Here is a 14,329-nt window from a genome sequence, read left to right as displayed (position 1 = left end):
GCCTTGAAAATTTCAAGGTCATTGACAGCCCACAAGCCACTCGTATTGTTAATACTCAGTAAAGGCTTAGACAAGATATCCCTCAAATTCTAGAGATTGCTTAGAGACAAGGTATGTGAGGTAAGTGACAGTCTAATGCAGAATATGCACCAGCAATGTCCTTAGTTGTGGCTGGTGCTTAGCTGAGGAGCCCTATTGATAATTTAGCATAACATGGAAGTACTTAAGAGTGCCATTTTGGGTTGGCTACCAGCCTCACAACACTAATGAGAGCTAATTAAAATAGCCTCTAGTGCTGATAAATCTGGATACAGTTTGCACTTGGGTATCAGACAAAATCGGCCCATTTACTTATTAGCATACCATAATTCTTACGCATCAAGGAGGGAACAGATCAACACTGCCAACCTTACAGGTAAATCTTCATTGTAAATGTCTCTGCTTAAAGGATATAAGGATGACAGGTGCTAAATTCAACAGATCCCAGGCTTTCCTCTTTAACCTCAGAATGCAGCCCAAAGCTTACCTCAGCATAAACCTGATAAAACTGTGTGAAGAAAATATTGGCCAAAACTAGCTGTTATCATCCCTGGGCTTGCTGGCTGCTCATGATCCTATACGGTTGAGACTGTTCCAGCTACTGATTATAGAAGAATAGGAGGCATTTTCTAATGGTTCCAAACCCAAACTAGTAGCAATGGCACAGCACTGGGGAGACAGCTCTGTTGAGACGAGTCCTAGAGTTAAGGTATGGGAATATACACCTCTGCAACTATATAATCCAAATGACTCAAGTGGACAAAACCTTTATCAAGCCTACAAGATGACCAGTAGTGTGGAAGTAGAGCAAGGCCTGACAAGGATTTGAAGGGGATTTCAATGCAAACAGTCTCTTCCCTTGCTGTAGTGACAAGCAGTGAAGCCAGTGACTTGTGTAGATCTATAGTTTCTTGCTAAAAAATTAATTCTTGTTAAAACTGCTTATACAAAAAACAAAGGGAGAAAACTGTGGGGATATATATACACACTTTATTTGACATTGCAGCAGGAAGGCAGGTGGGAGAGAGTGGAACAGGAAACCCCAGAAGAGTGTGGGTAGAAGCTAAACAGTGGAGAGAGGGAGAGAGAGAGAGAGAGAGAAGTTTTAGGGAAAATACTATTTTCCTTATTCAAATAAATTACTTTGTCAGTATTAGAGAAGATCACTGGACAGTTTTCTACAGCAGCCATGGTGCAAGAAGGCAATTTGTTATGAATGATGTAAAGATACACACACACTGACTATAAAGGAAGATACGTATCTAGCAAGCAAAGATCTGTATTTGCATGTGCAAAATGACCACACAAACTGGCTGAGAAGCTAATGGAAATTCAGCAAGTTGAAGGACTTTTTATCCTCTAAACTGAAGACAAACTAGACATTTATCAACTGCTTTAAAAATGAAACCTTGATGGCAATGAATGTTTATTGCCCTGCAAGAGTTAGAAACTATCCACTATGTTGTGAACAGTTATTAAAAAACAAACAATTAAAAGAGAAAGAGAATTAGGCATTGTCTACAGTGAAACAGTACAACTCCCCTAGTGGGGATGCAGTTAGATTGATATAACTTTACATCAAAATTAGTGCTGGCTGAAACTCAAGATTTTCTGAGGTGCTTCTGAGATGAAATATGCTACCCAGGACTGTATCAGCTGTTGACAGAAACTACATTCTTTACAGTTTCACCACAGCTATTCAGTGAGTCAGGTATCCTGGGGCACCAACTAGCTCAGGAGTATGGAAGTCCTTGGGGGTCCCTAGTCCACTGTAGTCTTCATGGCAGTACTGTCCTGGAGCTATTGACCCTGGAAGCTCTTGATCCCTGGCCCCAAGGCAGTCTGCATGGCAAGGCTGCTCCATAGCCGCTGACCCTGGACACCGTCTACATGGTGGGTAAGCCTGTCCCAGGGCTTCTAAGCTCCTGGCTCTGTGGCAGGGATACTGGAAACCCTGATAGCCTCAGCTCAAGATGAGGTTCTTAGGGCTTTTAGATTCCCTGCTGTGAAGTTGGAAGCTGAGCCTCAATTACAGCTCGGGCTCCCAGGAGTTTCAGGCTCCTGGCTCCACAACGGGGAGCCTGGAAGCTCTGGCGTGGTGGACCTGCTGCAAACCCTGGAAGTCCCAGATCTCCAGCCCTAGAGCAGTTTGCTTGGTGGGGCTTCTATGGAGCAAGGAGCCCAGAGTCCCAAGCAGCCCACCAGGAAACCAGGTAGGGTTCAGATGCCTGTGGTTCAATGAAAGTTTGCTGTGCCCAGGATTTTTCATGAAAAGTTTTCAGTCTGACAAATTGATATTTTCCAATGAAACTCTGCTTCATCGGAGAATTCCCGACCAGCTCTAAACAGTACAGCTATTCCCAAATGGGAAGGGGAATAACTATACTCATATAAGGCACCTTTATACCAGTATATCTGTGTTCACACAGGGGCTTCTACTGGGATAATTGTATCAGTAAAAAAATAAAAATCTCACCCCTAGCTGACATAGTAATACCATTATAACTTTCAATTGGAGACCAGGCCTCAGAGATTCAGTTACAAAACAGGCTGATAGGTCTAATGTTTGGACTTATGAAAAAAAATGAACAAGTTCAACAAGAGCTGGAAACCATTCACTCTCAGAGATGCGAGATTACACAAAGATTAATATGATAAATACAAATACAGAGCTGGAAAGATGTACTTTTCTTTTGTGATTTAAATAAGCAGGGTGCATAATATGTTTTATTTACAGAAAAAAAGTAATAAAAATATATAGGAAACTAAAAACAAAGAGCAACCAAAGCATGATCTTTAAGGAGAAGTGTTGCTGACAATTTTCAGAATAATTTTCATAATAATAGGGCAAATTCTCACTATTTGAGACAAGTCTCCATACTTTGCTGATGGATTTTATCATCATCATCAAAGGGGGAGAAATCAAGCAAAAAAAGCAGTTGGTTTCTCCAGACACTGCAAGATGCAGCTGCTGCTGTTGTCTTTAATGTATTTAAAGTGCTTGCCAATATCTCCATTCCTATTCTATGTTCCCATGTTTTTTTGTTTTGTTATTTGTATCCTGTGGGATAGAGAATAACCTTCGCTGATTGTGGCAATTGATTGACTCAGCTGGTGCTGCAGAATATAAAATAAGAATTGAAAAGAGCATGTGAAATGTGTGCAGGTTGGAGGTGAGACAAGGGCTGTCTCTGTCACAGTGAATGCATGTAGAGTTGAAGCACCAGCTGGGTCCTGTCAATTGCTATTTCAGCTTAACAATAACAAAAAATACTACTTTTTCCTGCTATCTCCAGGATTTCAGAAAAGGTTCCCAGCTGCACAACACTTAAAAATGTTCTCCGGCAGCATGTGTGTCCTTCAATCAGACAAAAAGGAAGAAGAGTTATGAATGGAGTGGAGGGACAAAGACAACAGGAAAGAGGTTATGTTCTGCTTTAAGCACTAATGTGAAAGATGAATATCAGACTATTGGCCTTCTGGTGCAGTATCCTTTCTTCAACAGTAGCCCATACCTGATGCTTCAGGGGAGAGAGCCTGCAGTGGGCAGTTATGGGATAGCCTGCCACTCAGAGAAAGCTTCCTCCTAACCTCCAATATTTAGAGGTTAGCTTATGCCCTGAAGCTTGAGGATTTATAGCCCTTCCAAAGGTCTTAGGTATATCTCCATATATAAAACTATCTCATAGAACTGGAAGGGACCCTGAAAGGTCATCAAGTCCTGCCCCCTGCCTTCACTAGCAGGACCAAGTACTGATTTTGCCCCAGATCCCTAAGTGGCCCCCTCAAGGATTGAACTCATTATCCTGGGTTTAGCAGGCCAATGCTCAAACCACTGAGCTCTCCCTCCCACATTCTGCCATAGCTCTGGCTATTCTCGTTATCCACATGAATGTCAAATCCTATTTTGAATCCTGCTAAACTCTTGGCCTCAATGATATCTTGTGGCAATGAGTTCCACAGGCAAATTGTACACTTTGTGAAAAAGTATTTCTTAATATGAACTGTTAGCATTTTCCATCTGAATTTCCTTTGCATTTGCCACCTTTCAATTTCATTGAATGTTTCCGTAACAAGAAAGAGGGTGAACAGAAATTCCCAATCTACCGTCTCTGTGCCAGTCATAATTTTATTTCCTTTGATCACATCTCCTTTTATTTGTTTTCTTGCTAAAATAAACCATCTCAAACTTTTAAATCTCTTTTTATATGAGAATTTTTCTATGCCTCAGTCATTTTTACTGCCCATTTCTGCACCCTCTCTCCCTCACGCTCTCTCACTTTCACCAGGCTGGGGCAGGGGGTTGGGGTGTGGGAGGGGGTGAGGGCTCTGGCAGAGGCATAGCGAGCGCCCTCTGTACCCTCCGACCGGAGGGGGCCCCGCAAGGAAGGGGGCCCCTAAAAGTGGCAAAATAAATACCGCATTCCAGTTTCTGCATTGTAAGGGGCCCCGCCTGGATATATGTTCGGAGGGGGCCACCGTTCGGAGGGGGCCACGTTCTTTGTTGCTATGGCCCTGGGCTCCGGTATGGGGTGCGGGCTCTGGGGTGGGGCTGGGGATGAGGGCTGCGGGGTGTGGGAGAGGGCTGCGAGCTGGGGTGGGGGTTGGGGTGCAGGGGGTATGGGCTCTGGGCTGGGTGTGTGCGCTCTGGATGGGGCCAGAAATGAGGGATTCAGGGTGCAGGAGAGGGCTGCGGTCTAGGGCAGGGGATTGCAACATGGGGGGGGTATGGGCTCTAGGTGCGGGCTCCAGGTGGGGCCAGAAATGAGGGGTTCAGGGTATGGGAGAGGGCTCCGGGCTGGAGCAGGGGGTTGTGCTGCGGGGAGGGGGAATGAGGACTGTTGCTGGGGGTGCAGGTTCTGGGGTGGGGCCGAGGGGTTTGGAGTGTGGGAGGGGGTTCAGGCTCTGGCTGGGGGTGGGACCAGGGATGAGGGGTTCAGGGCTGGGGCAGTGTGGTGTTATCTAATTAAAATATCACTATGGCATTATCTGATTAAAATATCATTGTTGCTACCACTGTTATATAATTTCAACAAATCTTACACAAATTGTGACACATGGCCAGAAAGGGTTAAGCAGTTTGCAGGCTAATTGACCCAAATTCAACCCTTAAAGATATTTTGGTAGATAATGTTTATGTTTTTGTATGTTTACATATATATTGGTAGAGGTTAACAATGTAATCAAACAGTCCCTGTCTATGCTGTATTCTGTTAATTCAGAGATCAAAAGGATGTCTTAACATTTAAATGAACTGTATTCCTCTCTCTTTGAAATGTACGGCAAATCACCTGTGAATGGTGGAAAACAAGCAATTGCCTTATGTTAATCCATGTAGCTAATTACCGGTGATGCTTAGGAAATAGGTCTACTTCAAAGTCTCCATGATTGCCTATTGTTCGCCTAAGGACTCTGACCAAGAAAAGGCCTGGAACTCTATAAAAACTCCTTGAGTCCTGATCCTTTTTATCTCAGATCTGCTTGATGCTTCATGCAGGGAAAGCTTAAGTCAAAAGGCTGAGATCTCCAGTCCTAACTGGATCACCCTGAATATGGACATTGAACTATAACCTATGGACTAATTCTGAAAGAACTCTTTCACCATCTCTACTATGAATCTGATCTCAGAACTGTACTCATATCTGTATGTATACTGATCTTTTAACCAATACTCTCTCTCTTTTCTTTTTTTAATAAATGTTAGGTTAGTTAAGAATTGGCTGTAAGCATGTATTTGGGTAAGATATGGAATATTCATTAGCCTGGGAGGTAATGTGTCCGATGCTTTGGGATTGGCAGAACTTTCTTATATGATGAAAAAAGTTTTCAGTAATCCTCATCATATTTGACTTGGGTGTTTGGGTGGAGGCCTAAGGTTGGGTTGCTTTAAGGAAACTGTGTTGTTGGCTTCTGGGTGACCAGTAAGGTATTATAGAAGCTGTTTTCTGCTGGTTTGGTAAATCTAAGTATTGGAATATCCACCAGCTTTGGGGATTGTCTGCCCCATTCTTTGCAGTTCACCCTAATTGAGTGACCTCAGCTGGCTCCACTGGGATCCCAGTCACAGGCAGGTCGTTGGGGTGTGTGTGGTGGGGGTGAGGACTCGGGGTGTGGGCTCCGGGGATGGGGTGTTGGGCTCCAGGAGGGAGTTAGGGTGTGGGAGCGGACTCCTGGCTGGGGCAGGGGGTTGGGGTGCGGAGTCCCAGCGGTCCTTACCGGGGCTCCCAGGAAGCAGCCGCCAGGTCCCTGGAGCCCCTAGGTGTATGGCGGCCAAGGAGGCTCCACGCACTGCCCTCGTGCTGCCCCCACCAATGGGAGCTGCGGATCCGGCACCAGGGATGGGGGCAGCGCGCGGAGCCTACCTGGCTGCCCATGAACCTAGAGGCCACAAGGACCTGGCGGCTGTTTCCAGGAGCCTCATGGAGCTAGGGTAGGCAGGGACCCTGCCTTAGCCCTGCACCCCCAACCGGACTTTTCACCAGAGATGCCAGGGTCCTTTTTCGACTGGGCGTTCCGATTGAAAATCAGATGCCTGGCAACCCTAATGCAATTCCATCAGGATTAGCAACAGAGGGAAGCTTGAAAAGGGTCCCATTTACAAGTCCTGGCATTTTAAAGGAACCTCTGCCATTCAGACAATGGGAGCTCAGAACTTCCCTTATTTGAGTATAATGTGGTACTGATTTTCTAAGGTTTTGTTTACACACAAAGCTGCACTTTATGTTAATGTTGTTTTAAAATCAATGTAGTTAAACCAGTGTGGACTCCTGCGTGGACGTTCTGAAACTGATTTAAACCTGGCTTATGTCAATTTAGCTTAATTTGGTAAGGAATCAACTTACATTGAGAAGATATAAGCCAAGTTTAAATCGATATAAGAGCATCCACAAAAGGGGTTTAAAATAATTTTAGTTAAAATCGTACTAAACTTTGTGTTTAGAGTAGTTTTAAGTTCCTACCAATACTACTAGGCTGTGTTGGGCTCCTGTAATGGATACAAGTTTACTTTCTCAGGAGGGAGTGAGCAGATCCATACAATAGTTTGCAGTGGCGCTGTGAGGCTTAATATGTTAAAGCACTTTGACAGTCTCAGATGAAAGGCACCATGCAAGTGAAAAGTATTATTGAACTATGAAGTCAAAGTAGAAGAGGAGGACAAAGGCACAGTGAAAAAAATACAGAGATCATTTTCACTCTTATCTTTTGTTATTGCAATGTGGAGAGGAGATAATTAGTGAAAATGATGACAGAGTGAATACTGGGATAAGAAACAGAGACTTTTCAAGGGTAAATAATATCCCTCTTACTCTAGAACTGGTGAGCTCTAATAAAGCTGTGCTGGAGTAGGTTGGGTATGGGAAACCATACCACTATCTGACACTGCCAGACCAAGCCAAAATCTCAACTTTCTGTTTTTTAAAGTCCGGCAGGGAGACTGAAAGGATTTTAAAGATCTACTGTGTACTAAGCTCTTTGGAAATATGTATCAATTGCTTCTGAGTTTAAAGATTTCTGCACTATCCTTTACAATCATCTACACTCCACTAGATGATAAATAAAGGTTTGAAACTTGAGAAACACAAGGGAAATTGGACAGTGAAGTTGTTATAGATGTACTGTTAAAGACATGTCTGTATTGGCTCTCACCCTTACATAGTCATAATGAATCACTAGGGGATTCAGGGTCGGATCCTGCACCAGTCAAGTCAATGGCAGTTTTGCCACTGGCTAGAGCAGAAGCAGGATTGGGTCCTTATAGCGTACTTCTGTTCATTAATAATCATGAAAGGCCCATTCCTGCAAGCTGTTGAAAGCCCACAGTCTATGGGAGTTGAGGAGTCTGAGCACCTCACAGGATTGGGGCAAAAGGGTGCTCGACACCCTCAAACACCCAGTGTGTTTTTTGGGATTTGAGGATGCTCAGGATCTCACATGATTGCTCAGCATCTTGCAAGATCATGCCCAAAATGCGGTTGATTAACATATAAATATATATCCTATAACAGCGTGCATTAAGTACCGACAATATTAAGCACAAATATTGTACAGTTATATAGCCTAAACTGGCCTGTACCATAATCCTGCTCACTTATGCTAAATATCTCATAACACCTTGCATTAGCTGAAGTAAGCTTTGGCTTAAGTAGATAGGAAAACTTTCAGTGTCAGGACATATAATTGTTTCCTCATAGCAACAGAAAGGGAGTTACCCTCACAAACCAAGGGGAGTGCCTTCTTGCCCCTTAGTACCTGGAATGCATGTGTTGAGAAGAAAGATGAAGGGGTACACCACTGTACCAGAAATAAACAAGGTAAAAAGCTGAAAACTGAATCCAGTTTCAGGTGACATATATAGTACCATTTTCTGGTAAACAAGCAGGGTACAAAAAGATGATTTTAGTAATGTAAGGGAGCACACCTTCTGCATAAGGTGAATGTAACACTGCTGCACTAGACTGCTGTTGGGAGACTGGTATCATACAGAATCTTTTTCCTGTACCATATTAATAAACCTGACTGGCATTGGTAATTTGGTCTCTTGAGTATATTTCATAACGAAATAATGAACCAAAGTGTGGTCAAGCAATCGACTGATTTATCAACAATGCACAGGCACTGCTTGCACCAGGCTGCTCTTGGTTAGAGGTGACCTATCAACTCTTACCCTTACATCAATTATGTCACTCCAAAAACTTCTGGATGAAATTGATAGGACTTAAAATTACACATGTGCTTAAGCACATTGCTGAATCATAGCCTTAATTGTTAAATTTTATTTTAAAGCACTTATAACTAAGCATACTAGTTAATACTTTGGTCCCTTTTATTACCTTAAACAGCTACTAGCTGGTAATGTGCTACATTACTTTCTGCTCAGTTCAACGTATTTATTTTCATTGTGAATCCTGATTGAATGTCTTTGGAATCAAGTTGTTTCCCTGGTGAGAGAATGTAATCCTGCTATCTTGTTAGACGGAAAATCATCTATGAAAGTCCATTCCAAACAAATCCCCTGCCAAAATATTTCTCTCTTTTCATTTGGACAGTTTTCTTTCTGATAATTTAATGGTAATAAATCCCTCCATATGCCTGTACCAGCCTTGGCAAAGAGAAGAGGTCTCAATCTGAAAATCAGATTAAACAGGGAGCTCCTCAGTCTCAGCAGGACTGGAAGTTCGGGATAGTTTTTTATTGCACATGGAAGACAGATTCCAGAAAGTCAGTCCTATTGCTTAGGTTGTAGCAAGAACTATGTGCACAGTGTGCATTTATCTCTGCAGATAATTTCAAGACAAAGGTAAATATTTTAATAGGTTTGGCAGCCTAAGACTTCAATTATGCGTCAATGATCCTAAGAAATTCAGTAACAGAAGGACTGTTCCATGGCTTGTTATGGTCTATTCTGATCATAAACAATTTCCACATGGAAACAGAAATGTTGCAACTAGTGCTGCAATATTTCAAGTCCCACTCTTCCACCATCTCCAGTAGACTACACTGATGTATTTTATCTACAGACATTAGTCATGACTACACCTCCTGCCTGTAATTGGGTGTCATCCATCAGGTTGGAAAGTTTAAAATTAAGTGATTTTCCTGGAAACCATTTTTCAGCAGCATCATTTGATCCATTGTAGTTAAAGCTATGTCAGTGGTTCCATTATAGATTCCATTTCACAGAACTTTTTATAAATTAGTTGTAGGTTTCCTCTGCACTTAAAATTGGTATACAAGGTCTAGGCTGAGGAACAAAGTTTTTTCCAAAGACAAAGATTTTCAATTGTCATTTTTAAACAGCAGTTATCAGAAACATCTTTTATTTAAACAACTGTCATAACGTACATTTTGCATGGCAGGGCACAACAAACTTGAAAAACATGACCATTGCTCATTTGTAAAAAGCGTACTCTACATCAGTAGATGGGTCTTTACTCAAAGGGTCTGTATTAGTCTATTAGGTAAAGACATTAACCTATAGTTTCAAAGTGCCTAAATATGGTACATCATGTACTATATTCACGCAGGGCTAGAGTGAGTCTCTAAGGGCAGTGCATAGCTGTGTACACCCCAAGAAGAGCCGTGAGAAGGAGCTGTGTGTGCATGGGAGGTGAAAAGTAATTTACTGCAGACCTTTGCGAATTGCAGCTTCCTTCCTTCAAAACACCTCAGCTCTGCTGGCTGGGGTGCTGAGAAGCCAAAGCTGCACCTATATCATTCTGCTCCTTTCTGCCAACTTGTAGGGGTGAAGGGAGGGGTATTGGGCATGCAGCCTCTGTTCTCCTTCCTTCTGCTGAGCCACGATGTGGAGAGGAATACGGGAGGGCTTGGTGGGGTCTTACTCTCTTGTACGGCCACTATGGGCCATATTAGGCTGGGTCACAGAATAGGCCATCATTTGTGTATTTAGAAGATCACAGAGTATTTTGAAATAGACCATAACAGCTTCAAAACTCACCTGCCTACCAGTATCTACATCTGTCCAAGTTTGCATCTTGTGTCCATCACCATACAACCTAAGCACTCAATGCAAATTATGGCATGAATTCTCATACACTTCACTGACAGATTCATTGTGTATTCTAGCTATTCTTTCAGAACTTTATTGATACCAATTTATTGTCCAACCTATATGTAATTGTTCCCCCTGAATTTATGTTTTTAATTCTGCTAGCTCTTAGGGCTCAATCCCATAAACCCTTAAACATGTGAATAATTCTAGTTTTCTTAGTTATCCCATCCACTATAAGTAAAACCTACTCACATGAATAAGAGTTTTCAGGATCAGCCCCTTAAACTCTGTCCTAAAAAGGCAGAAGGAAATGTGTAAAGGAAATTCATTTCTGTGACCTAGACACTAAATTATGGAACAAAGTAGAATATAAAGGAACCCAATGAGGTCTGCATTTACTAGGGGACTCTTGATGGAGAAATCTCTGATCATTCAATTCCACATGACTTGGAACGTGAGAGTACCATTCCTGTGATTTTAGAGCATAGCTAAGCTTAAGGCAGTCATTTATAATGCTTTGGGTACGTCTACACTTACCTCCGGGTCCGACGGCAGGCAATCGGTGTTCTGGGATCGATTTATCGCGTCTTGTCTAGACGCGATAAATCGATCCCGGATCGATCCCGGAAGTGCTCGCCGTCGACGCCGGTACTCCAGCTCAGCGAGAGGAGTACGCGGCATCGACGGGGGAGCCTGCCTGCCGCGTCTGGACCCGCGGTAAGTTCGGACTAAGGTACTTCGAATTCAGCTACGTTATTAACGTAGCTGAATTTGCGTACCTTAGTCCGAAGTGGGGGGGTAGTGTGGACCAGGCCTTTGTTTTAGACAGGAAAGATTTTATTTTTTGCCTTTTTCATTGATCTCACAAAGAACATAGAGCTGGCATTGCAGGGACTCCCATAGCCTTGATGATGTGCTATATTCCTACAGTCTTTGCTGGCATGCACTAGTCAGGACCACCCGTGGAACCTGTATTTCAAAGCACAGTGTCACATTACAGGACAACTCTGACTGGCCAGTGCTATGATGTCACACTTTGAAATGCTACTTTTATTCAGGAGAAAATAAAAACTCATAACAGAGGGCTCTTTGATCCCACAGTGTCCTGGGCTTTTCAAAATATACTCATGGATAACTGGAATTAGATACAGAATGTAAAGCTGTATTTTTACATCTCACTGTTCATTCTGACTTGTTACACATAAAATACTGTCAGTGCCATTTTAGCACAGTAGAGAAGGTGCCTCTCTCTAAACATCCTTTGTCCACACTACAGGAGGCCTTCTGTGTGTGGTGGTTATTTTTCCTGTTCTGTGGTGCAGATTGCAGAAAGGTGAGAGCTGGCACCACAGAAGGCACAACAATCTGGCCAATAGATCTGGCACTTACCTCGTATTCCTCTTTGAATCCGTAGCCCTCTGCACATTTCATCTGCGTGATATGCTGCAGCAAGTCAGCCACACGGATGGCTGGATGAAGCTGTCCGGTCTGGTACGGCACATCTACTGGGTCTCGCTTCTTGTAGGTGTGTGACTGGACCAAGCTGCTTGTGTCACTGGCCATCGTGTGGGTTTCATCTACGAAAAGAAAACTGAACAATATACCAGGTTGTTTCCACTTATTAAAAGTATAAAATACATCGATTTCTTCAAGGATGATTTTGATATCACCAACTTTAATATAACCACTATTTATGAGGGCTGTGCCAGAAAAAAGATAAATCCATTTAGTAAATTACCCAGGGAGATTTCAAGACTGATTGGAATGAGGCAATGTCCATGTTTCTACAATGTAAGCATTGCAGAACAGTCCAAACTATATATTGTTTTAAATATATATATATATATATATATATATATATATATATATATAAATAAATATTGTTTTAAACACTAACTGATTATAAACAATATTTAAATTCTTTAGGCATTCAGTTATAAGCTGTAGAGAAGTTTCATCTTGAAACTTCATCAAGTCCCACTGGAATAAAATAGGACTTGTATTCTTCTTAGATTAGTGAACTATTAGATTTTACACTGTGAACTCAGAACAAATGTTTTGTGTGAGCAAAATAAAAAAATGCACAAAATGGATTATGGTTCATTAAGCTAGGACTGCAATGAAAATGTAGATCTGATACAACACTTGGAAACAAAATACAAGAGGACAAATGCAAGAGATCATCTGCTTAGGGTAAATGTTTTGATTGGCTGTTTAGCATGCTGCAGAACCAACAACTTCACAATATATCATGGGCCATCACATTAGGCATAAAATGTTATATGTCAACTGACATGCAAGCCAACACGCAACAGAACCCACTGGGTTGCTCAAAATTTGTATGAAACACACACTCTCCCGCCCCCTCCACACCTCTTTGATGGGGCAAATGGGCAACTTACCATTTATTGGCACTTTTAAGAAGAACCATATCAGGAGAAAAAAGAGGAGGAGAAAAAGGAAACAGGGCATAAGCAACAGTACTACATTAATAATTACAGGTAATTTTATGTTTGTAATTTAACTTTTACAGCTTGGTATCCTAGCTGAGTCACTGATTATGTGAAAGAGGGCACGATTCAAGAAGCAATATCACTTTCCCCTTGTTTTCATGGAGTTTTTAAATGTGTTTAATACTTGACAAGAAAAAAACCCCAAAAGTCTGAGGAGTAGGTATCATCAAAAATATTTTCTTTGCTGAAAAAAAAGGAAGACCAAAATTTTGTATTTCTCAAAGAGTATTTTGTTTTAGTTAACTGAAATAACAAAAATAGTGTTTTAATTTGGTCAAAATACTCTGCAATGCCTGCACACTAACTATGGGAAATGGTTAATGAAATTAAATACTGTAAAAATGACTGCTGTGTAAAATGTTTTATATAAAAGGGGACCGCTAAAATAATATGGTTTCCATATTCTTTAGTTAAATTTATTATAGCATAGAGCTCCCAACATTTTCTTTAAGAAAAGGCCCCAAGATCTCACACAAACACCCAAATTGCTACATCTGCTCATCAAGGGCCAGTTTTTGATCTCGGTGTAAATCAAAAGTTACTCCACTAAAGTCAAGGGAGTTACTCATTGAGGTCAATGAAGTTACAGTCAGCTTACACTGATGAAACGGAGATTAAATCTGGTCCACAGTGAATAGTTTAAAATGTGAACAATGCACCTAAACTTAAAATAATATGTAGCAATATGGATATGAATATGGATATTTCACTATGTCTCCTGCCACTTTACTAACCTCATCCAATATAGCAGAAAATTATTTTACATTTTTAATAATTAAATTTGGCTACTTTTGCCTAACATGCAGTAAAACTGTATTGCAAAGCACCTTGGGATGCATGGCATGAAAGGCGATATACATGTGTAGTTACAGCATGTTGTTGTTGAAATGGCACCTGAATACTACAAGGCGGCTAAGACACAAAAGACAAAAAAAAGTGTAGAAGTTGATTGTATGGTTTTTGTAAAATTTATGTAGAGTTAGATTATAGGTTTTATTTTTGTTCAAACTAAGGTATCACCGTAACTCTGAAACTCGTATTAAATATTCAGATGGCAAATCTTATCAAATGTCAGGGTCTCTGGGCTGTGAAAGTGAGACAGTTCAGCCCATAAGCCTCTCACTCCAGGGCACTTCTCTGTGTTGTGGACTAAATGGAACATTCATTCCTGCCTCCCTCCCACTGCCTCTCTGCCTCATCTAGCTCCCACCCTTTCAAGACTAAAACTATTATGCCATGTTTGGGACTGATCTTTTAAAGTTACTTT

General features: G+C 41.7%; 1 protein-coding gene across 1 annotated transcript in view; it reads right to left on the bottom strand.

Moving 5' to 3' along the window:
• The window catches only part of PTPRM (protein tyrosine phosphatase receptor type M), a 712,503-nt gene that overhangs the window by 112,790 nt on the left and 585,384 nt on the right, over window positions 1–14,329 (bottom strand). Inside the window, exons 20-21 of the mRNA XM_065399529.1 lie at window positions 12,952–12,963; window positions 11,939–12,126 (exon numbers count right to left, since the gene is read on the bottom strand). Coding sequence (XP_065255601.1) covers window positions 11,939–12,126; window positions 12,952–12,963 — 200 coding nt within the window. The remainder of the gene's footprint in view (window positions 1–11,938; window positions 12,127–12,951; window positions 12,964–14,329) is intronic.

Source organism: Emys orbicularis, chromosome 2, assembly GCF_028017835.1.
Source record: "Emys orbicularis isolate rEmyOrb1 chromosome 2, rEmyOrb1.hap1, whole genome shotgun sequence".
Classification (NCBI taxonomy): domain Eukaryota; kingdom Metazoa; phylum Chordata; order Testudines; family Emydidae; genus Emys; species Emys orbicularis.
This window is presented reverse-complemented; position numbering and strand designations above follow the sequence as displayed.